This window comes from Trichosurus vulpecula, chromosome 4 (genome assembly GCF_011100635.1).
Source record: "Trichosurus vulpecula isolate mTriVul1 chromosome 4, mTriVul1.pri, whole genome shotgun sequence".
Lineage (NCBI taxonomy): Eukaryota > Metazoa > Chordata > Mammalia > Diprotodontia > Phalangeridae > Trichosurus > Trichosurus vulpecula.
Window position 1 is genome coordinate 157,246,893 of NC_050576.1, and position 23,982 is coordinate 157,270,874.

At 36.8% G+C, this 23,982-nt stretch overlaps 1 protein-coding gene across 1 annotated transcript; it reads right to left on the reverse strand.

The window, feature by feature from the left end:
- Window positions 1-697: 697 nt before the first annotated feature.
- LOC118848024 (olfactory receptor 10J4-like) lies at window positions 698-23,736 on the reverse strand. Its single transcript, XM_036756745.1, has 2 exons — window positions 23,238-23,736; window positions 698-1,635 (listed from the first exon to the last, which is right to left on the reverse strand). Exons 1-2 carry the CDS (start codon window positions 23,734-23,736, stop codon window positions 698-700), a joined length of 1,437 nt encoding a protein of 478 aa, XP_036612640.1.
- Between the last annotated feature and the right edge of the window lie 246 nt (window positions 23,737-23,982).

Genomic DNA, 23,982 nt, shown 5'->3' on the forward strand with positions numbered 1-23,982 from the left:
ATGGAAGCTTCAGAAATTTACTTTTGTATAGCACTTTAAGTTTTTGAAAGTGTTGTCCTCATAGCAATCCAATGAGGTAGATAGTACAAGTGTTATTCCCCATTATACAGATTAGGAAACTGAGGCTCAGATTAAGTGACTCACACATGGTCACAAGAGGCAGCTAGGTGGCTCAGGGGATAGAGCTATGGGCCTCAAGTCAGGAAGACCTGAGTTCAAATCCAACACTTAGGTACAGTATGACCCTGGGCCAGTCACTTAACTTCTATTTGCCTTAATCCATTGAAGAAGGAAATGGCAAACCACTCCAGTATCTTTGCCAAGAAAACCCCATGTATTGGAGGGCTATGGTCCACCAGGTCACAAAGAGTCTGATACAACTGAACAACAACACATAGTCACAAAGCTAATGAAGATTCAATACAAATTTGAACCCATGTCCCCTGACTTCAAATCTCCCATTGTTTTCTCTAAATACTACAGTTTGAGTGGTAATCCTTTCAGAGGCATCTCAGGTTGTCTTCTCACTCATCTTTAGGAAAAGTGGGAAGCAGTGTGTTTTCCCATTTGTGTATAATCATACCAGACATTCTAGAGTAGCTAGAGAATAGTCTATTGCTAATCTTTCACATGGTGAAAACAAGAATTAGACACATTCAGTTGGCCTTACAGTTTTACACCCACTTGCAATGGACTCCTAGGAAAGGGGTTTCCAGCCTAGGGCTCTGCGAAAGGCATCTTTGATCTCCTTATTCCTCAGGCTATACACAACAGGGTTCAGCAAGGGTGTGATGACAGTGTAAGTCACTGAGATAAGTCTATCTTCCATGGAATTTTGGGACTTGGGCTTGAGATAGACAAAGGAAGTACAGCCGTAGTGGACAATGACCACGGTGAGGTGAGAGGCACAGGTAGCAAAAGCCTTCCGTCGCCCCTCAGCAGAAGCAATCTTGAGGATGGTGGAAAAAATGAGGACATAGGAGATGAAGACCAGGACCATAGGCAGCACAATAACACCCAAACTGATGAGCAAGGTGATGAGCTCTTTAATAGTTGTGTCTGCACAGGCAAGTTTCAGTAGTGGGCGGATATCACAGAAGAAATGGGAAATGATACTAACATCACAGAAAGGCAGGCTGAACACAGATGGCACCTGAATGATGGCCGTGCCAAGGCCCATGCTCCATGACCCACATGCTAGCTGAGCGCATGTTGTCTTTCCCATGATGACTGAGTACCTCAGGGGGTTACAGATGGCCACATAGCGGTCATAGCCCATGGCAGTGAGAAGGAAGCAGTTGTTGATACCAAAGGTAAGGTAGAAGAAGAGCTGTGTGGCACAACCTGGGATTGTAATAGGATGGTACGGGTGCAAGAGTCCAGTCAGCATGCGGGGTATGATAGCCACAGTATAGCAAGTCTCTGAGATAGATAGTACACTCAAGAAGAAGTACATGGGTGTATGAAGTTGTCGATTGAGGTGGATGAGTGTCAAGATGAGAGCATTGCTGGCCAAGGTCAGTAGGTATAGGGTGAGGAAAATCACAAAGAGGATGAGCCGGTGCTTCCACCCAAAGTTAGAGAAGCCATCCAGGGTAAACTCGCTTACAGTGGTGAAGTTTGCCCTTGGCATTGAGGAAATCCTGTGGGTTAAAAGGAAAATGGGAAGTGGAGAGGAAGGAGGATCTCACCATGAAGTAACATGCTTCTAAAATGGCCATCACTGGGTAGGGGGACCTGACTCAACAGGATGAGATATGCTCAGATTTGTTATGTAATCCTCTTTCTCCAAGAGCCACTATTGTTTGACCATAGGTCAAGGATCTTATTGTGGGGATTGACTTTCTTTGTCTTCTCCTTTACAACACATACTCAGGGATGTCTAGGACCTCCATGATGGATTAAAGAAGTCTCAGAGGTTCACAGACTTAGAGCTGGGAAGGATCTTAGAGGTCACCTAGCCTAAACCCTCATCTTACTATTGAGAAAGCCCAGAATCAGAGATAAAGTGATTTGCCCAAGGTTACACAGGTAGTAAGTGGCAAAAGGTACTCTGAGACCAAAGCCAGCATTCTTCCTCCTGCATCACTGAAGAAAAGGAACAAAAAGGGAGATATGGATATTGGTCAAAAAAGGAGGGACTGGAAAAATGTACCCAAACCTACAGTTGCACCTGCTCTGAAGGACCCAGATTCATATAGTTCCTGGGTTACATGGATCTGATGAGATTTTAGAGACTGAAAATAAAACTGGCAAGCCTGGAATTGAGGTGATGGGAAATTTACTGGTGAATATTAAGAGATCTCAAATGGAGTACTAGGTACTCTACCGAGGATTGTTTTGGGGTGTATGGGTTCTGACCTGACTTAGCCCTCAGGTGCTTACATTCCAATATTTCCTGACAGAAAGCACTTCCTAAGATGAGTGTCAGGCTTCCTGAATGAGTTCTCTGAAATTAAGTTCTGGGGGTTTATGTCAGACATGTGGCATGGACAAAGTGTGGGAGACAATTGAGGAAGAAGCACAGGGATCATCCAGAAAGGAGAATATGCTGAGGGTGTGTGGCATCCTGGATCCCTGTTGATGTGCCAAAGGTGTGAGTATGCAGAGAAAAGAGAAAGGTATTGTTTCTATAACTGTGGCAGTTTTGTTGGGTAGCTTCATTCCCTACACAAATTGCCAAGTGTGCAGACCGCCAAATGGGGATGGGTCTTGGGAGCAGCTAGATTGTTCATTTGTCCAGGATACTTAGGTTCTGTTCATCTCTGCATTTCTCTGAACTCCTATTTGGCATGTTCATTATATTCATTATAATTTGGTGATGGGAACACTTTTCCTAATCATTTTGGCTTAAACCTGGACCAAAAGGAAGGATACAGAAGGGGGAGTGAGGGATTTCTTACATCATTCACATACGTAGAATTCCTTGCCTAGTTAAAAGAGGGATAATCAATTTTATATGATTCAAAAGTGGTCAGACACTACTTTTTATGAGTCCCCATGTCCTAAGGAGTATTTGGGGATAAATAGATATACATTTATTAAACATTTGCTGAGAACAGAAAACAGTACTAGACAATGGAAGAGATAGTAAGTTTAAAAAAGGCATAAGCTCTGCCCTCAAGGATCTTAGAGTTTAGTAGAGGACAAAAGTTGTACACTTCTACCTTCTAGCCATTGTTTCCATATTCTCCCACAAGAACTGTGATATATTAGGCTCTGAAAGGTGGGCCTTTGCCTTATCTTGCATGGAATTGCTTACATACCACTTTCCGGCCATCTCCACATGATGCTGCCTGCACCTCACCATCATTTCCATCTCCTTCCCTGACCTTTGCAGTTCTCCTTAATGTGATGTCTTCTCCCACTGGAATGTAAGTTTCTTGAGGGCAAGGATTTTCTTGCCTGTATTTGTATCTCAAGTGCTTAGCACAGTATCTGGTACACAGTAAGCACAAAATAAAGTCTGTCTGTCTGTCTGTCTCTCTCTCTGTCTCTCTCTGTCTCTCTCTGTCTCTCTCTCTCTCTCTCTCTCTCTCTCTCTCTCTGTCTCTCTCTCTCTGTCTCTCTCTCTCTGTCTCTCTCTCTCTCTCTGTCTCTCTCTCTTTCTTTTTCCAGAAGAGAGATAGGAATGGTATGAATCCATCTTCCCCTGAGCCTACTCAGTATGAGCCCAACCTAGGAGAATATGTATTGTTGCCTGACTCACAGCTGGTGTATTGAAAACTATTGCCTGAGTTTTCTCAAGGCTGAGCCCTAGGTACATCTTTTTGAGGGGTTCTAGTTGTTCTTTCATTTTCCTCATTTATCAGGAGACTTTAACTGTAAATAATCATGTGTTCCTATTCTCAATTAAACAATCTGTAATGTTCTACTTTGTCATATCCAGTTCTTCAGTAACAAATGGTATTTTCAGTGAAGTAGAAGACAAAGGAATTTCAACAAGATGGCTGAATGAATGACTGTGTTTAAAGCTAGTGACCCTTTATCATCTCGAAGCAGCAATAGATGTACCAAGTAAAATAAGAGTATCACAACAAAGAAAAGGGGAAAGGAAACATATTTTCACAAAAGAAACCTCACAGAAAAAACTTGACAGCAGATGGGAGAAATCAACAAACAAAAACGAGACCATAATAAAATGAATAAATAGTAGGGAGTTTGAGAATGTGAAATGAATAATCCAGAATAAAAAAAAATTCTGAAATAACCAGATACCTGAAGCAAGCACAGAACAATGGCTAGAATGCCAACAGTGGGTCAGTAGCTTAATACAACAAAGAAAAGAGCTTGTAAGGAGGAAAATTAGCTTAAACAACAATTTGAAAAGCCAAAAATATAGGAGGGATAGAATATATGATGAAAAATCATGCCAAAACATTAAATACTCAGAAAAACAGAGTAACAGACAGGATACAAAAATACCAAAAGGAACAATGAATTTAAAGCCAAATCAAAAGACAATAAGATTGGAAAAATCACTTAAGATCTCTGTAGACTGAAGCAAACCTTGAAGATTGAGCTTAGTGTGAAACAGAATTATTGACCTCCAGGAAAAAAAGCAAAACAAAACAAAAGAACATTGAAAAAAAGTTTGAAATCCTTATTTCAGGATTGTATACAAGAAAATTAACTGGAAAGTTTTTTTAATCTGCTCTCTTTTTAAACAGGAAAAGTACAGTTTGCTAAGGAGGACCCAATTGCTAACTTACCCAAAAATGTAGTCACCAAGTTCCAGAGCTTCAATTTCAATAAAAGATTCTTTTGAGAATCCAGGAGATTTAAGTTTACATATTAAAGAGCACCACTTCTTCTGTAGAACTACTTATTGATGTTAAGAAATGAAAGAAAGTGATGAAATATTATATACTAAAAAGAAATATATTTCAGCTTGCAATTTAAAATAAGATAACTTATGAGGTTGAGTCTTTTTTGATAAAAAGTTGAATGATAACCACATTCACAGTTATTATGCAAGAACAACAATCTAAAATCAGTGATAAACAGGTGTTTAGAAACATAAAATCATCAAACAAAAGAAACTTAATAAAGGTGAACTAGTACTTTTTGATAAGGGTCAAATATTCAAGAAATATACGACATTAATACAAATATATACAAGCAAGAACCATTCCTTAAATGGGTGAGTTGCCAAAGGATATTAATAATCTCCAAACAAAACTTACAAACTAGTAACAATTATATGAAAGACTGATCTGGAAGGAAAATGCAAATCAAAAAAATTCTGAGGTTTCACTTTACCCCAGAAAATTCGCAAAGATGGAAAAAAATAAAAATAGTAAATATTGCAGGGGATATGAACAAACAAGCATATTAATATGCTCCTGGTGCAACTATGAATTGGTCCAAACATTCTGGAAGACAATTTGGAATTGTGCTAATAAAAAGTATTTTAAATGTCCATTCCCTTTGGCACTACTAAGTATATACTCTAAGGAGGTAAAGAATAAAGTAAAAGGTCCTATATAAACTAAAATATTCTTAGCAGCATTCTTTTTTGTGGTAGGAAAGGATCAAAAGCAAAGTAGATGCCAATGAATTGGGGAATGGTTAAACAGACTATGGTACATGAACGTAATGTAATATTAGAGCACAATAAGAAATTACAAATATGAATAATTCAAAGAAGCATGGAAACACTTATTTGAATGAGTGCAGAATAATTCATAACCAGAAAACCAATATAAAAAATGACCATGATGATGTAAATTAAAAGAACAATAAAATGAAACTAAATACTACGGGATGATAGTGACCAAACTTAGTCCCAGAGAAAGTTTGATAAAAGGTACTTTACTACTTTCATTTTGGAGATTGGGAAGGATGCATGTAAAATGTTGCAAATACTATTAAATATGCCAAACATACTGTAAAAATGTTGGAAACACTAGCATATACATATCCAAATATATTGAACCTTTTTGCTGGGGTAGGATATTTTCCTATAGCATAAAAGGACAGATGACAACTCACAGATTCAAAGTTGCACAGAAGAGGCAAGACTATTGACCCTTAGAAATTCTAACTTGTTTAGGGGGGATTGAAAAATAAAGAAAGAACACCTATAAGCTAATCTCATGGAGGATAATTGGACAGAGCGTCATAGAGACAAGAAGGAACAAAAAGGAAATAAATGAATTAGTATTCTTGAAATTGTGGTATCATGACTGATGATCATTCAAAAAGATGGGACATCATGGGCAGGGTACTGACCCTCATTATTGTCTGGATTGGCAAAAGATATTATGAAAAAACCAGTAAAAGCAAAGTTAAAGGATCTGGAATTTAAGCTGGACAGAGGAGGAAGAGCTGGGACGTGTAAGAGGGAGATGGGGATCAAATTGTTTCAAAGGAAAAACTATAAACATCTAATTTTAAAGGGAAAATATGTAGGGATCTGGGAGGAATGTGTGTCTGGCACAGAAGGGAATTAAGTCATTTCTAGGAAACAAACTGCTTATTACCAGTCCTGACTTTGAAAACTAAAATAACAATTTGATGGAAGGAGAAACAGACAATGATATTATGAATGTAAATAAACTAACAAACTAAAATCATCCATAAAATAAAAGAAATTTGCAAAATGGATTAAAAACCCCAACCTAACAATTTCCTGCATACAAAATTAAAAAAAAAAACATTTTAAACAAAAAGACACATACAGAGTTAAAGTGAGGGTCAGGAAATAAAAATAACACATTTCAACTGAATGCAAAAAAGAAGTTGCAATCACAATTTCAGATATGGTAACCATAAAATTGATACTACTAAGAGATACAAGCAGAAAAACCATATCACGTTTAAAAGTGTCTTAATATATATATATATATATATATATATATATATGTGTGTGTGTGTGTGTGTGTGTGTGTGTGTGTATGTGTATATCTATATATATCTATATCTATATATATACATATTTATATGTATCTTTTTTAACCACTCCCATGATTTCATAGGTGTAGGGAGTTCTTCCTGGTGAAATTCTTTTAACAATGCAGCCCCAGCATGGTCTTTGCAACTGATAGTCTAAGAGAGGTGCTTAGGGCACTGGGAAGCTGAATAATTTGCTCAGGGGCAAGCATCCAGTATGTGGCAGAGGCCTTGAATCCAGGTTTTTCTGATTTCGAAGCCAGCTCTAAATCCACCTCATGAGATTACCTCTCTAATGAAATAACATTTCTATAAAATATATATGCACATTTATTAACATATGAATGGAATCACCTCTAAATATCTAAAGGAAAAACTACCTGAAATATAAAAAGTTTTAGAAAGTATTATGGTAATTGTAGGTGATTTTTGCTTCAGAACTTGTCATATTTAACATAAAGACAAATAAGGAAATTAAGGTTCTGAAGAGTATGTTTGGAACATTAGCTTTGATAAACCTTTGATGATTATGGTGATCTTAGAGAACTCTTGTCAATATCATATGACACTGTTAATTAAAATAATAACAATAATAATTTGCATTTATGTAGTTCTTTAGGGTTTACAAAGCTCTTATGTATGAATTATTTTATTTTATGTTGATTTTTTCTTCTAGCCATATTCTATATTTTATCACAAATAACTTTTAAAAATAGGTCAAGTTGTAGTTGTTTTAAGTGTGCCATAACTTTGTAAAAAGATTTTTATTGTACTTTTGCATTTATTTAGACATTTGGTTCAAAAAGTTGTTGCTTTACTTATACACAGCACAAACAACTGATTCAAGAAAATCAGTAATGTGTTGCTTTATAACTATTAAAATAGCAATACTAATAAAATAGCTAGAATTTATACAGTGCTTTAAAGTTTATAAAGAGATTTACAAATACTATCTCATTCAACCCTGTGAGAAATGGTGGGCAGAGTTTTGTTTCCACAAGATAGTGATAGCAGATTGTAGGTCAGGTGACTGGTTCTAATCACAGCTATGATCTAGTAGAGACAGGGCTTCTGACCCAGTGAAAGGTTAGAGGCTTGTATGCATGCTTAACGAGCCATTTGAGGAGGGCATGACATAGGCAGTCAGGGCCTTGCATCTGGCCAATGAAGAGCCAGGTGGGAGATTTGAATTGGGAGTCAATAAAAGTACTGGCATTTGTCTGAGTCCTTGTACTCTCCTGTACTCCATTCAGGAGATATACCCATTTATTCAAAAAGAATAAATTAAGATATAATTAAAACCTTCCTGGCTTTCCAATGAGTATTGTTTATTCCTAGACAGTGTAAGTTTATTTATAACAAACCCCCACAATAACTGTAAGACGTATATGCCCATTATCCTTAATTTACAGATAAGAAAACTGAGAAAGCCAAAGGTTCAGTGACTTGCTCAAGGTCATAGAGCTGGTAAATTTCTGAGGTTGGATTTGAGTTTTTCCTAATTCCAAGTTCAACATTCTACCCACAATACCAACTAATTGTTAAAAAACAAAACAAAACAAAAATTGATTACATTTTATAGCCTGAGGAACTCAAATAAATGCTGAGAGTTAAGCTATGAAACCACACACTATTATAGAATCTATAACTAGAAGGGACTTCAGAATCCATTTAGTTCAATCTTTTCTCTTTGTAAATGAAATAACAGGCTCACACAGGTATAAGTTTCAGGGACAGGATTTGAATCCCTGCCCCTCAACTCTGAAACAACTATTTTTTCCACTGCATAAATCCAGGAAACCAAATGAATTAGGAATAGCCTTCCCCCACCCCCTACCCCCCAAAGAACCATTAGGAAAATGAGAAAGCAGTTTAGTAGAAAACAATATTTAGAAATAAATATTTTGCTATATATAATAATAAAACTCAAATGGCTAAATAATATAAATATTTAAAAATCACACTATTAAAACAAAGGAGAATGGAAACTTATGTTTTTAAAAGCTATAGATATTGAAAAAAGTAGTAAGCAAGTACAAGATAAAAATTTTTTTAGGGAGATTTGAAAAAATGAGTTTTGATTATATAAAAATTAAAAAGCTTTGTGGAAGCAAAACCAAAGTAATTAAAATAAAAGGTGAGAATGGAGGATAAACCTTTGTGCTATTTATCTTAGATAAAAGCATGACATCCAAAATTTATAAAGAATTTATATGACTTTCATATATTAATATATAAGATTAATCTAAGTGGTTCGAGTGCTAATATCCTTTAATAGTTTTCTTTTTTCCCCATTTCTTTTCATTATGAATTTTAAAAACACCAATTAAAATGAGCAATTACATATACAAGAAATAGAAGAGATTATACATGAAACTATAAAATTCTATTATGTAAAGCTTGCTTTTCCTTTTTAGTATTATAATAAATTCAACATATAACTTTCAAAGCTTTCTTGCTTACCTGTGATTCCTTTTTCTCTCTTTTTATTTTTTTTGGAGGGAATCCTATTCCCTAGCCCTATTCTCCCTTCTATTCCATCCCCCAAAATAAAAAAAAAAAGAAAAGACAGACAAAATCCTTGTAACAAATATGTGCAGTCAAAGAAAACAAATTCCCACATTGGTCATATTCAAGAAAGTTTTCAAAAAATACATGCAAACTACAAACAACCATCTCAAATAAATCCACATAAGAAATCATTAGAAATCACAGAAATGTAAATTAAAATACTTCTTGAGATATCACCTCAGATTTATTCAAATTGCAAAGATTCAGTTTTGAAGGATCTGTGGAAAAGACAGGCATACTAATTTATTTCTTCAAGTCAGTAATAATAAAAGGAATATAAAACTACTTTTGAGGTTTCCCTTTAACCCCATTGAATTGACAGACATGATAAAAGATGGACATATTCAATGTCGGAGGAGCTATAGGAAGACAGATACAATGATACACTATTAGTGAAGCTGGGAATTCATCCATCTGTTTTGGAAAACAATTTGGAATTTTGAAAAATGTTTCTAAATTGCTTATACCTTTTGATCCAGGGATCCTACTACTGGATTTCTTTCTTACCAAGGCCAATGTCAGCAAGAAAGGACTTATACATATAAAAATGCTCATAACAGCATTAACTGTAACAGCAAAAGCTGGAAACAAATTGTATTTTATATTAAAAATGGCTAAATAAATTATACATGAATGTAACAGGATATTATACTTTCACATAGAGTGATAGTTATGTAAAATCAAAAAGAATGTAGGAAGACTCATATGTAAGATAAAGACAGAAGAAAGCAGAATAAAAAACAATATTGAAAATGACTAAGAAAATGTAAATAAGGAAAATAAAACAATGAAATGCAGATCAAATGCAACAGATTAAGCTGAGAGCAGATCATTAAAGTTAAAACACGTGTCCTTCATCTCTATTAAGAGCTGGTAAAATACAAAGGTAGATAGTACCAGTTATTATCAGCTGAGGTAGTTGTACCAGGCAGCTTTGCAGAACTGTTTTGGGGGGAATATAATTTGTGGAGTGGTGGTATGGGAAAGATTTTTTACAGTGTCAAAACAAAATATATCCTTTTGCTTTTAAGAAGTGGCAGAAGAAAAAGATAGTGGGATTCCACAGGGAAAACATCATGAGATATCATATAATTATGGAAACTCCATTTTCTTGTCACTTACACCATGCTGAGCAGGACTGACATTCAACCAGAAGGCAGGAGAGAAAGGTTAGGAAGATGCTTAATGAGGAAGATGGATGCTGTAGCCACTCCCCTTGTTCATCTTCAGACATAGCCCAGAATGTCAGTGTCTAAGGAAACCTGTGTGGAGGGAAAAGAAAATCAGAACTGAGAGAATACACAGCTGGCCAGGACTAGAAGGGAGAATCACAGCAGCCCCACCCTCTGCAAGAAGGTACTTTTAAATTTTGAGAGTCAGAAGCCCAGCTTTGAAGCTCTCAGGGAGGAGCCTTTTTATCTAGCCCAGGACCCTGGAGTCACTTTCCCTCAAGATACCTGGCCCATCCCTGTGGGATGGGTATAAAATGTCAGGATCCAAACAGCAGGGTGCCTTGGGACTTTGTTGCAAATGGGCCTCATTTCTTGATCTCAGAGAGAATGCTTTGGGAACCTGGGGTTGGCTCTGATTCTAAACTAGAATTCTGAAGGGGCAGGGGATTGCATGATGAGTGCAAGCCATTTTCCCCATAAAAACAAAGCTATTGACTTCAGGCCATGGTCCTGCCAACAGCTTTGATATGTTGCCTCTCTACCTGCTTTGTTGCACTTATAAGAGATCACCTGAACACAGAGAAAGACTCTTTGCTGAGCAGAAAAGGGAGAACTTTAGATCCTAAACAAATGTTTAGCATGGAGCATCTCAGTCCCCAGCCAAAGCATTGAATAGGCTAATGATGACCTGGACATGGTCCCAGCAGCATCAGCACCAGTCATTGATGGAAAACTAAATACCCTGCACTTTTAAGGTGTTGGTTTACTTAGGTTGTTCAATGAAATAGAACTTCAGAGGTTTTCTGAAGTGAATTTGATGATGGTCTCATAACCATCAATCTGTATTGTGTTCTTGGCATATTGGCAATTACTTATGTTAATCCTGACATGATATACACATACTCAGCATTGGACCAGTGAGTCACTGATCATGTAGGCCTGTGTAGGTGGAGGAACAAGATCCAGATGATGACAGTGGTCATTCCTGATTGACTGAGGGTATAGCAGGGATTATTAAAAGACTAATTGGCCAAAGACCTGGAGTAAAAAATTGGGCAGAGACAAGCCAATGAAGAGAGTGATGGGGGTGAGGGAAGTGTGGTGGGGAATGCTATGGTATATGCTATAATACAACAGAAACAGTTTTCATCAGGAATATCTGACCCTTTGAAATGATGGAAAAAGGCCTGTGAGAGACTAGTTAGCATGTCTGAGAGCTAGATGGACAGATTTTGTAAGCTTGTGAGCTATCCTGCTCTTTTTTCTGAGCAAATTAAATTGTTTTAGCTGAGTTTACTCATGTGTATATGTATATTTATATAAATACACATATATTTATAAATATATTCATATTTATAGCTACAAAACTGGAAAAAAATTACTATGGATGCACACCAAGAAGTGTACATATATGAAAAAGTAGGTTATAGTTGCAAGACCATAGTCCTGTCAGGGAATTTATGATTAAACAGTTATTTATGAAGTGCCTACCATGTACAAAGACAAAAATGAAACAGTACCCACCCACTTACATTCTACTGAGAAAATACAATACGTGTACGCATAAGTATATGCAAGGTATTGAGGGAGGGAGAAAATAGCAACAAGTGGGGGTGGGGTGAGGGTGGGACAAAGTCAGGAAAGACTGTGCCTAAACTGAACCATGAACAAAAGTGTAGGGAAGGAAGGCAGGCTGGCATTTAAGGCATAGGGAACATCATCCCCCTGACTCCTTTCCCCCTAGCTCCCTTAGGGGAGGAAATGTTTCCTTTGAAGCCTTTATATCCAGAGCTGGTGTAAACATTAATTCATATCCTACCAAAAACAGGTGCAAAATAAGGGTCCCCCATCTCACACTTTTAGGAGACATATTAGAGTGTTCTCCGTCTCAAGAAGACAGGAAAAAAGAAGTTAGATTGATTAAAACAGAAAAGGAAAAGCTTAATCGATCATTAATTGCAAATGACATAATTAACATCCAAGTAGATTAGACATTCTTAAAGAATATCAGAAATCTAGCAGAGATATGATATGCCAATGACTGATAAAGCAGGGATATATAGTAAGTTTTAATGATCTAAAAATCTGCTAAATCTCTTGTCTCTACAAAAAAGACCAGTCTTTTAATAATTCTTGTATTTCAGTAATAATATTTTCATTCTTAAAGTAGAAGGACCAACAAGGAGAAATCATAGTATAGATATAGGGGCATAAATTTTTAGCTCATTTTATAAATAAAGAAACTTGGACTGAGAAAGACTTCACGGCTAGTAAGTATGATGTGACATTCGAACTCAGATCTTTCTAACTCCAAGCCTCATGCACAATGTGCCACTTAACTATTGCTAATGAGGAAGAACAAGTTGCTGGAGTAAAAATCTTAAAGTAATCATCCCAAGCAAGAATTAATGATAGACGAAAGGGGCAAACCAACAATAGACTGATATTCATCCAGAAAGTGTCATGGTTTTTCTGTATTGTTCTCTCTGTTATTTCGTTAGCTTTTCCTTTAAGTACTTAGATGTTATGCCATCTGGCATATATATATTTAATAATGATTTTTCATTATTTATGGCGCCTGCAAGCATAATGCAGTTTCTCTTCTTATCTCTTTTAACCAAGTATATTTTTACTGTTGCCTGGCCTGAGATTATAATCACCACCCCTGCATTTTTCTTCTGTTTTTATTTGTTCTGTTTTTTATAAACAACCCCTGTGGAGAAGCCCACCTTCCTCACTTCCATCACCAATCACTGACCAAGTGATGATGGGCAAGGTCAGCCTAAGAACTTGGGAATGGCAAGATTCTCCAGACCACAGATCTTTCTTCCAGCTCCTTTCTGCCCCACCCCCTAGTCATTATTCCAAGAAGCAACCCCTGGGGAGATGGCATTTGGCAATTGCTTCTGCAGGCACTGAAACCCATTACTCCTTAACAACCACAGCTCCTGTAGAGCCAGAGAAAAGTTCTCAACACCAAAGTCCTTTTCACTATGAAATGGCTCAACAATGGGAAGAGATAAAAAAATTTATTAGTGGCAATGACATCAAGGAAGGTTATTTTGCCATTAACCTAAAGGTTTCTAGCTAACTTATACTGAAACCCTCTCTGTGAGCCGTCTCCCTCATTATAATGTGAGCTCCTTGAGAGTAGAGGCTGTTTTCACTTTTGTAATGCCAATGCTTTGCACATTTTAAGGGATTAATGCATGTTTTTATTTATTCGCTCACTCATTCATTCGTTCATATCTTTTGTTTTTATTTCAAAGTCTATTCCTTCTCCATCTATCTCCAGAGAGCCATCCTTTGTAATAAAAACTAAAAATTAAAGGAGGAAAAAACAGTTTGGCAAAATGTACCAATGCATCAACTGAATCTAATAATGTATTCAGTATTCTACATCCGTATTCACTTACCACTGCAAAGAAGAGGAGGAAACCTCCCTCGTACCCCCAATTGCTTTTTTGAATTAAACTGAGGGATTACAGGTTCTAATCCAACTCTCACTTTAACTTTGTGTGACCCTTTGTGTTATAATTTTGTTTCTTGTAGTACAATGTATTAGTGTCTTTTAACTTGTGATGAATTCTGCTGACCTCCTCCATTTTAAAAGCAAGTTGATCCAAATTACCCATGAAACTGCATATACTTTAAATTGATTTTATTTAACATCAACTGGGTAATCCTTTTATTCCCCCTTAATTCTATCACATTCACCACCAGCATTGTGCTGGTCATCAAAGATTCTTGATTAATCAAAGACTCTTGATTCCAACAAAGGCAAGTCTCAATCAAAGGCACTTGATTACCTTAGTGCTGAGAAGAACTAGAACTCCAAAAGAAAAAAGAGCAAAACATAAAGTCCTATTTTGCTTGCCATTACATTACCTCATACCTGAACTATTGTAATAGTCCTTTGATTGGACTCCCTGCTTCAAGTCTCTCTCTACTTCAGTCCATCTTCCACTCAGCTGTCAAATTGATTTTCCTAAAAAAATTGCATGTGGAATTAATTTAGTACCAAGTCTCTTTACTCTCTTCTATTTCTGGATTGGCTCACTCATCTCAACCTTCACTCTCCTGCTAGCAGATAAGAGGAGGTCCCAAAAAGGGTGGCCAGACTGCTACAGCTTACTTTCTTGGCTAAGCTCAGTTCATATCTATCTTAATAGGTTCAAATATAGTTGTCTTCTCCATTTTTGGACAGCTCTAATTGTTAGGAAATACTCCCCCTTTACGACTCCCCCCAACCCCCAACATCCAGCTTAAGTTTCCCTCTCAGCAAGCTCTATTCATAACTCTCAGCTTTTCCCTCTGTGGCCAGCCTGAACAAGTCTGATCCCTCTCCCTCTTTTAAGATCCCATATAAATGTTGTACTCTGGGGAATGGTTGAATAAACTATCATATATTAATGCGATGAAATAGGACAATGCCATTAAGATGATAAATACGGGGATTGTGAAAAAATTAAAAATTACTTAAATGAAGTAATGTGAGGCAAACAATGTAGACCCAGAAGAACAGTGTGGTTATTGACTATGATTATTTGAAAGAAAAAAAATCTATCTACAAATGTACAGATGGAAAAATAAACATACTGGAAGGGAACACAGAAGGAGAAACTCATAAATTTTTTATGGCTATATTATTTGTAGAAACACATTTTTAAGTGTCAATAATTGTAAATGTGTGGTTATTTGATTTTGCTGCATAAAGGTAAGTGTGTCATAAATTATTAAAAAATAAAATATAATGGGATACCATGAAACCCTGCTCCTCCAGCTTTGACAGGACCCTGTACTCTACTCCCAACTTCACTATACCCCCCTCTCCAGATAATTTACATTGAATTGCTTGAGATTATTCTTCAACCATTCTGGCAGGCTTTTAAACAGACTATTCAGAAGGGAAAGATGAAATACACACATCTAAATTCATATGCGGGCTAATGTATGAATATATATTGTAATTTTATTCTCCTGTGAATCATCCTTTACACATTGGACTCAGGAGTGTGTACAAGGAGGAAATACTAGAGTCAGGACATGCAAAACTTGTGTTGGCACTGTATGTTTGTAGGGACAGTGACCAGTACAGGGGAAGACATTGAGCTCCATCATGTGGCATAGGTTTCAAGATATTAGTGAGGGTGTTAATCAATGAATAGGATAAGAATAATAAGTAGTATTTTTATAGCACTTTACAGTACATTTTCTACAAGATAATTCTGTGAGGTAGAGCTAGTCTAAATATTATTATCCCCTCTCTATAGATGAGGAAAATGGGGTTCAGGAATATCAGGTGAACTGCTTATGGTCATAACAGCTAGTAAGCATCAAAGATTGAATTCCAACTCAGGTCTCTTGTCTTAAAAACTGATACACTTTCCTCTAAGTCACATTGCTTCCCTGCTAGGATAACTTCAGGACAGGATTCCTCTTTCCATTCCATCTCCATTTTGGGTTAGATCCAAATGAGATAAGAGTCCATAGGGGCCCTACAATTTTCGACTGGGTCTTGAACTGAAACTTTATAGCTAGGACAGGGCTCCATCTATCCTGAAAGTGATGGAGGTATGTACTCCTCCCCACTTTTCACTCTCATCCCACAGTTTGATTCCTTAAGACTCTGGAAGGATGACAAGGTTGGTATGGTCATAGAAAAGGCAGCCTGCCCTCTTCCCTGCCCCCCAGCCTCCATGCTTACTCTGAGAGGATTAATCAAGAATTTCTGCCTCTTCCTGCATTGGCTTGCCTTTGGACTCTCAGGAGACATTTAAAGAAGCCAGAAAAAAGTGAGAGAAATGGAGAATGACCTTAAAGTATGACTGTATCCTGTAATCACAGAGTCATGGACTTGGGCTTGTAAGGGAATGAAGAGGATGCTTAAAATAATGCTCTGATTTTAAAGGAAGAGCTGTTCAAAGAGACCCATGTAGATACATGGAGACTGCAAAACTAGCTCAGAATTTTATATAAGATGTACAGAAGATAGGAACAAGGGAAAGTAGAGGCATATCAGGGTTGTTAAATCTCAGAAGTAGCTGAGAATATTGGCTAGCAAATCTAGGCTCCAAGTGGTAGGAAGTCCAAAACTTTCTAGAAATTAGAGATGTCTAAAAAATTATTGTCGTTGTTAGTGTTGTTTTTCTAAACAGTATTAGGGAAAGAGAACGCTAAAAGACTACATGAGAACAGCATTACTGGGAGGATGGGAAATGGGATAATGATAACTGACAACCGTGAGAAGGCAGAAGGGGGCACTTTCCATTTAGTCTCTTTTATTTGCCAAGGAAAATAACTTTTGGCCTAAAAATGACAGAAAAATAGCTAATAATGAGTTGACATCTGAAAGAAGTAAGAAAATTTTAAGAGAGCACTTGGTTGTCCCAAATGTGTCCTAGGTTAAATAAATTGCATTCTGGGGTGTGAAAGAGCTCCCAGATGTGATAGCTTCACCATGTCAGTGAGAAACATCATGAAGAACAGAGAGGACATCCAGGGACCAGAGAGGAGTAAATGTCATCATTTCCCAAAAGGGGAAGAGGGTGGACCTTGTAAGGCATAAGATAGTGAGCTTTATTTTACTTCCTTATAAACTTCTAAAATAGATTATTAAAGGGATGCTTAATGATTACCTAGAAAAGAAACTGTCATGGATTCATCAAAAAGTTATTCCAGATCAACTTTATTTCCTTTTTATTTTTTTTAAACAGAATTAGATGTAGTAGATCAGGGTAATGCAGTAGACAGCATTTATTTGGATTTTAACAAAGCCTTTGATGAAGTATTTCATACCATTCTTGTATGAAGATAGGTGGACTAGATGACAGCATAATTATATGATTTGGGAAGTGATTGAGAATACCTTCCAAGTGCAGATCCTATGAATGGACTGACTCAAAGATTCTTCATTAACTGTTCAATGGCAACTTAGAAGGGCATCTTATGTTGAGAACTCCGAGGATCTGTAATTGGCTTTGTGTTATTTAATACTTTTATCAGTGACTTGGATAAAGGCACAGATAGTGTGCTCTTCAGTGTGCTCTGCAGATGACAGTCAATCAGTCAGTCGATTAACATTTATTAAGCACCTTTTATGTACCAAACACTGTACTAACCATTAGGAATACAAAGAAACACAAAAGATAGTCCTTGCTTTCAAGGAGCTCATATTCTAATGCGGGAGATAATATGTAAACAACTATATACAGGCGAGGAATGTATGGGATAAATCAACAGAAGCAAAGCTCTAGACTTAAGGGAGATCAGGAAAGGTTTTTTGTAGAAGGCAAGATTTTATCTGGGATTGAAGGAAAACAATGAACCCAGGAGATGCAGCTAGCACAATGGATGACAGAGTAATGATCTAAAATAATCTTGACAGGCTAGAAATGTTTTATGTTTTATTATATTTTCATTTATTTCATTAAATATTTCCCAACTCTATTTAACAATTTTTACATCCATTTGAAAAATTGAGTTTCGAATTCTCTCCCTCCCCCCATTCTTTTCACACTCATTGACAAGGTAAGCAATATATCAACTACACATGTGAAATCATGCAAAACATGTTTCCGTATTAGCCATGTTGCAAAAAGAACCCAAACAAAAAGCAAGAAAAATAAAAAAGTGAACCAATATGCTTCAATCTGTACTAAGAGTTCATCAGTTCTCTTTCTGGTGGTGGATCACATTTTTCATCAAGGATCCTTTGAAATTGTCTTGGATCTTTGTCTTGATCAGAGTAGCTGATCATCATTACAGTATTGCTGTCACTGCATACAATATCCTGGTTCTGCTCATCTACTATTTAACAGTTTATATAAGTCTTCCCAGGGTTTTCTTAAACCATCCTGCTTGTAATTTCTTATATAGACTAGAGCTTTGAACTGAATCTAATAAATTGGATTGTGATAGGGATAAATGTAAAATCTTCTACTTGGGTCCAAAGATCAGTTTCACAAGTACAAGATGAGAATGGGATGATTAGGTAGCCATTTATCTGAAAATGATCTGGGTGTTTTAGTGGATCAAGGTGAGTCAGTAGTATAATGTACCAATCGAAAATCTAATCTACTATATTGAGAGAGATATAGCTTTTCTGGGCTTTCAGGAGCTGCTAGGAGGATGCTGGGCATGAAGTCAGGAAGAAATGAATTAAAATCTGTCCTCCCACACTGCCTAGCTGTGTGACTCTGGGCAAGTCATTTAACTTCTGTTTGCCTCAGTTTCCTCATCTGTAAAACCAAGATAATAGCATCTATTTCGCAGAGTTCTTGGGAGGATAAAATGAGATAATAGTTGTAAAGCTCTTAGCACAGGGCCTAACACATAGTAAGTTATTCCCTTCTAGAATATGGAAGTGCTGGAACTTTATACTCTGCCCATTTTGAATCACATCTGGAATATTTTGTTCAATTCTGGGTAGTACAATTCAGGAAGAATATTTTTAAAAAACTGGACTATATCCAGAGGAGGGCAAAAGGGGCAAAGAAAGGATTTGCCATGTCACATATGAGGATTCTTTAAAGGAACTGGGAATGTTTAACTTTAAGAAAAGAATACTCAAGTGTGCTGGTTCATGTAAGCATGATAGCTATATCCAAGTATTTTAAGAGCTGGTATGTGAAAGAGAAATTAGATTTATTCCATATTGTCCCAGAGGACAAATCCAGGAACAATAGGTGAAACTGGCAAAAAGGACAAATTTAGGTTTGATTTCAGGAAAAAACACTTCCAAATAATTAGAGCCATCCAAAAATGGAATTGGCTACCTGGGATGGTAATGGATTCCTCCTCTTTGGAGGTTTTTCAGCCTAGGTTGGATGACTGCTACTTAGTGTATTAGGAATCATATTTGTTTTACATAGGCTGATATGGTTTCCCTTTAAGAGGGCAAGGAGGTCATCCTAAGGACTTGATTATTCTAGAGGACTAAGGTTATTAAAGCTCAGCTTGTGTAAGATTAGTAGTCTGGAAATTCTTACTGACCTGTGGAACATTTTTTCTGATTCAATATAGCTGTCCTGCTAATTAGCAGAGGCACAAGGCAACAATATCTCTTTTTATTAAAGTGAATTCTTTTTATTGTAAGTAAAGTTATTTTTATTGTGATTTTGTCCATGAGGGTTTTGTTCTGTTCCAATCCAGAGCCTGAATCACTGGATTGGCCTGAGCTAGGAATAGCCTATGATGATCATTTAATATCATTTTTGTAACTTCAATAAGGGCCAGAACCTGAACTGATTAACCAGCTGAACCTAAACTTCTTTGTTCTCTGAGTAAACTCTTCCTATGTCAACAAGGTCAGATTGGGCTGACTTAAGAGCATTCTTTCCCTTGTCTATTAGCCATTAAGGATGAGACCCTTAACCCAAGAAACTATCTTGAATAACGTGACTTTTTCTTATCTTAATATTTTATGGGCATATACTATATTATGGTATGTTAATGGTAAATTAAACACAGAGATCCTGGGTTGTAATTTCAATTGACACTTTGTCAACTCTCTTATCTTATTGTATTTACAACCTATTCCATTAAGGAAAATCCTTTTCTCCTATCATGGTTAAACATACATAGGCATCATAAAAGTGAAGTAATGCAGGCATGCTGAGTAGGGACTAAAAAATGTATTTAAGCCTTCTCATTCTTTTGTACAGGCAGTCAGACTTTGGCTCCATATATATATGTATTTGCTAGCTTTAAGGACATAAATGAATAATTAATATAAATTTTTTATCACCTAGCTTGGTTGCCTTCTTTAAGCAAACTTTCAGGTCGACACCTAGAATAGTTAGGTGCTTATAATGTCAATTCTATTTTGCAAATGGGTTAGATTAGATGCCAAATGAGGTCCCTTCCAAAACTAAAATTCATCAGTTCTGTGTTTCTGAGGTCATTAGCTCAAGGGAATTAGAGATGAGAAGAATCTTAGAGTAGTTTACATCCTTGTGGAAGTGAAAGTGAAAATCTAGCTACACAATGAGAAACTCTTGATCCATTTGAACAATGTACCATTTGTAATAATTTTATAGACATGGGTTTGAATGGCTAGCCTCTTTATTTCTCCAGAGTTCTATGCCTATAGTTTTAGTAATTATTTCAAGGTGAATGGTAGTGTTTGATTTTTGACTGTGGGAAGCAGGTAACTGGGACAGCTGCTGCAACAGAACATGATCCAGTCGAGCTTTGTTCTTTCTTTTTTGAAATAAAAATAAATTTTTATTAAAATAGTAAACATAAATATTAATCAACTACTAATTATTAACACAATAATATATAATAAAATCACATAATAATGCATTTCATATTTAAAAGAAAGCAAGATTTAAAGAAATATAAATACATGAAGTTCAGCTAAACTCTGAACTCCAGAGTCTATTTCATACTCAGATTTTCTTTTCTCCCTGAGCCCAGATCTTAGAGTTATGACTTTTCCAGAATTCTATTTCTCACTCAAATGCTTTAAGTTTTCAGCGAAACTGACACCAGAAGACCTAATGAGTAGTTTCCAGGATTTCAGAATAAGGATAAACCACCTTCTTATGAGATAACTATCTCAAAGGAGAGATTGTGTTTAATTATTTCTTTAGCATCATGGAGAGCTCTCTACTCCCACATGAAGCCATACAATTGATTGATGGCATGGTTTCTTACCAATTTTTCAGTCATCATATTTCCAACAACAGAGGTCAACCACATATGCATCTTCTTTCCATGACCACTCAATCAATTAGCAATTATTAAATGTCCACTATACACCAAGCAATGTGGTAGGCCCTGCTCACACAAAGACAAAAATGAAACACCCCCTGCCATTAAAGAGCTTACTTTCTGGGAAAATACTTTCTTCTCCATATAGCTTTTTGCTTCCTATGACTTTTGTGGTCTGAAGAAGAGAGAATATCATAGGGTGCGTGGTGACTTCAAGACCCCCACCATCTCATAACTACTCTTCCAATCAGTGAATTTCTACTCAATTAATTACTCTCCGTTCCATCTCCTTTTTCCTTTAAAGCTCATATAAATTTTAATTCATTGCTGTATTGCTAAATATGATCCTTTAACAACTCTGTTACATTTTGCAAATCTGTTTTTAATGGTTATACAATTTTTCAACATAATGAAGTTAGCACTCATCTAGCTTTTAAAAATGAATTTATAAAGTACTTCCCTCTCTTTCCCAACCCCTTCCTCCCAATATCCTTGCCTGCTATAAGCACTCATCAAAGTGAACAATTAATAAATGAAAGAGGCTGGGGAATTCACTTTGGTTCATTTAAATCGGTCATTTAAAAATTAAGCTGAAACAACATCTCTCCTTAGATCTATACCCCAAAGAGATCAGAAAAAGAAGAAAAGGGCTCATGTAAAGCTTTTTATAGTGGCAAAGAACTGTCAACTAAGGGGGTACCCCTCAATTGAAGAATGACTAAAAAATTATGGTATATTAATATCATAGAATAGTATTGTCCTGTAAGAAATGATGGGAGATTGTTTCAGAGAAACCTTTGATAATTTATATGAATTGATTGATTCAGAATCAAGTGAGCAGAACCAAGAAAATAATTTCTATAATTATAACATCATTGTAAAGACAATTTTAAAAGACTTAAGAATGTGGATGATTGCAATATCCAATCACAATTCCAGAGGACTAATGATGAAGCATCACCCACCTGCTGACAGAGAAGTAATGGAATCAAGATACAAAATGAAATGTACATTTTTTTTTTGTGATGGCCAGCATGTGAATTTGTTTTGCTTGACTACGTATATTTATTAGAAGAGTCTTTGTTTTTCCCTTTTGTCTTAAAAGGGGAGGGGTGGTAGGAAGGAGAGAAATTAAATGTTTGCTAATTGAAAATAAATTTTTAAAAATTAATTTGAAAGCCCATATAAGAACATCCAATGACATTGTGGGAATGTGGTAACCAACAACAGAGAACATTTATACAGTAGCCTAAGGGATAACTGTGTTTTTGGCATATTTACAGAGTTTGAGGATATGGGGTGAATTTGGCAGTTTTGTCCTTCTTTTGGCCCAAATAGTATTAATTTAGACTTCCCCAAGTTTCTAGCCACCTTGATTCTGAAAGCTCTGGCAGCATGGGAAGTTGTCCAACTCTTGGGTTAAGGTCATCTAGTTCTTTTAGTGACACTAAGAAAGGGATTTCCTCCCCAGAGCTCGGCTCAGGGCATTCTTGACCTCCTTATTCCTCAGGCTGTAAACAACAGGATTTAGCAAGGGAGTGATGACGGTGTATGTCACAGAAATCAGCTGGTCTTGGTTTTTAGTATTCTCTGATTTAGGTTTGAAGTAGGCAATGGAAGCACAGCCATAGTGTATAATGACCACTGTGAGATGGGAGGCACATGTGGCAAAGGCCTTCTGTCTTCCCTCAGCTGAGGCAATGTGCAGGATGGTGGAGATGATGAGAATGTAAGAGATAAAGAGGAAGGTGGCAGGTGCACTAATGGCCAGAAGACTGATGACCAAAGTTAGAATATCATTGATGAATGTGTTGGCACAGGCCAGATCTAATACAGGCCGGACATCACAGAAAAAATGCTCGATAACTGGATCACAGAAGGGCAACCGGAAGATGGCAACAGCCTGGATGAGTGACAGAGAGAAGCCTGTAATGCCAACTGAGGATGCCATCAGGGCACAGACCCTCCAGTTCATGATAACAGAGTAACGGAGGGGGTTGCAGATGGCCACATATCGATCATATCCCATCACTGCCAGCAGGAGGCAGTTAGTAATGGCAAAGCCAAGGAAGAAGAACATCTGGGTAGCACATCCTACGAAAGAGATGGACTTGCTAAAGCCCACCAGACTAGACAGCATCCGAGGGATAATAACCAGAGAGTAGAAGGTCTCTGAAGTTGACAAGATGCTCAGGAAGAGGTACATAGGAGTGTGGAGTTGGCGATCAATGCAGATAATAGTTACAATGATTACATTGCCAGCCAGAGTTAAGATGTACAGGGCCAGGAACACTACAAAGAGAATGATCTGATGCTCCTGAAAGTTTGAGAATCCCTGGAAAACAAATTCATTCACCTCTGAGTGATTCTTTGTCTTCATTAAGTGACCTTCACGACTGAAAGATATGAAAAATCAGTCAGCACCATGACAAATACCTTCTCTTTCCTCCCCCCATATATGCATCTTGAGTGGAGCTTTGCTTTGGACACCAAGTGGGGATAGCAGTAATGCTATGTAGAAGGAAGAGATCTAATCTTTGACCTTGGGGCTCTTCACAGTCTAATGGAGAAGGAGAACAAATGCGCATATACACCCACATTAAAAAGATGTAGGGACAGGAAAAGA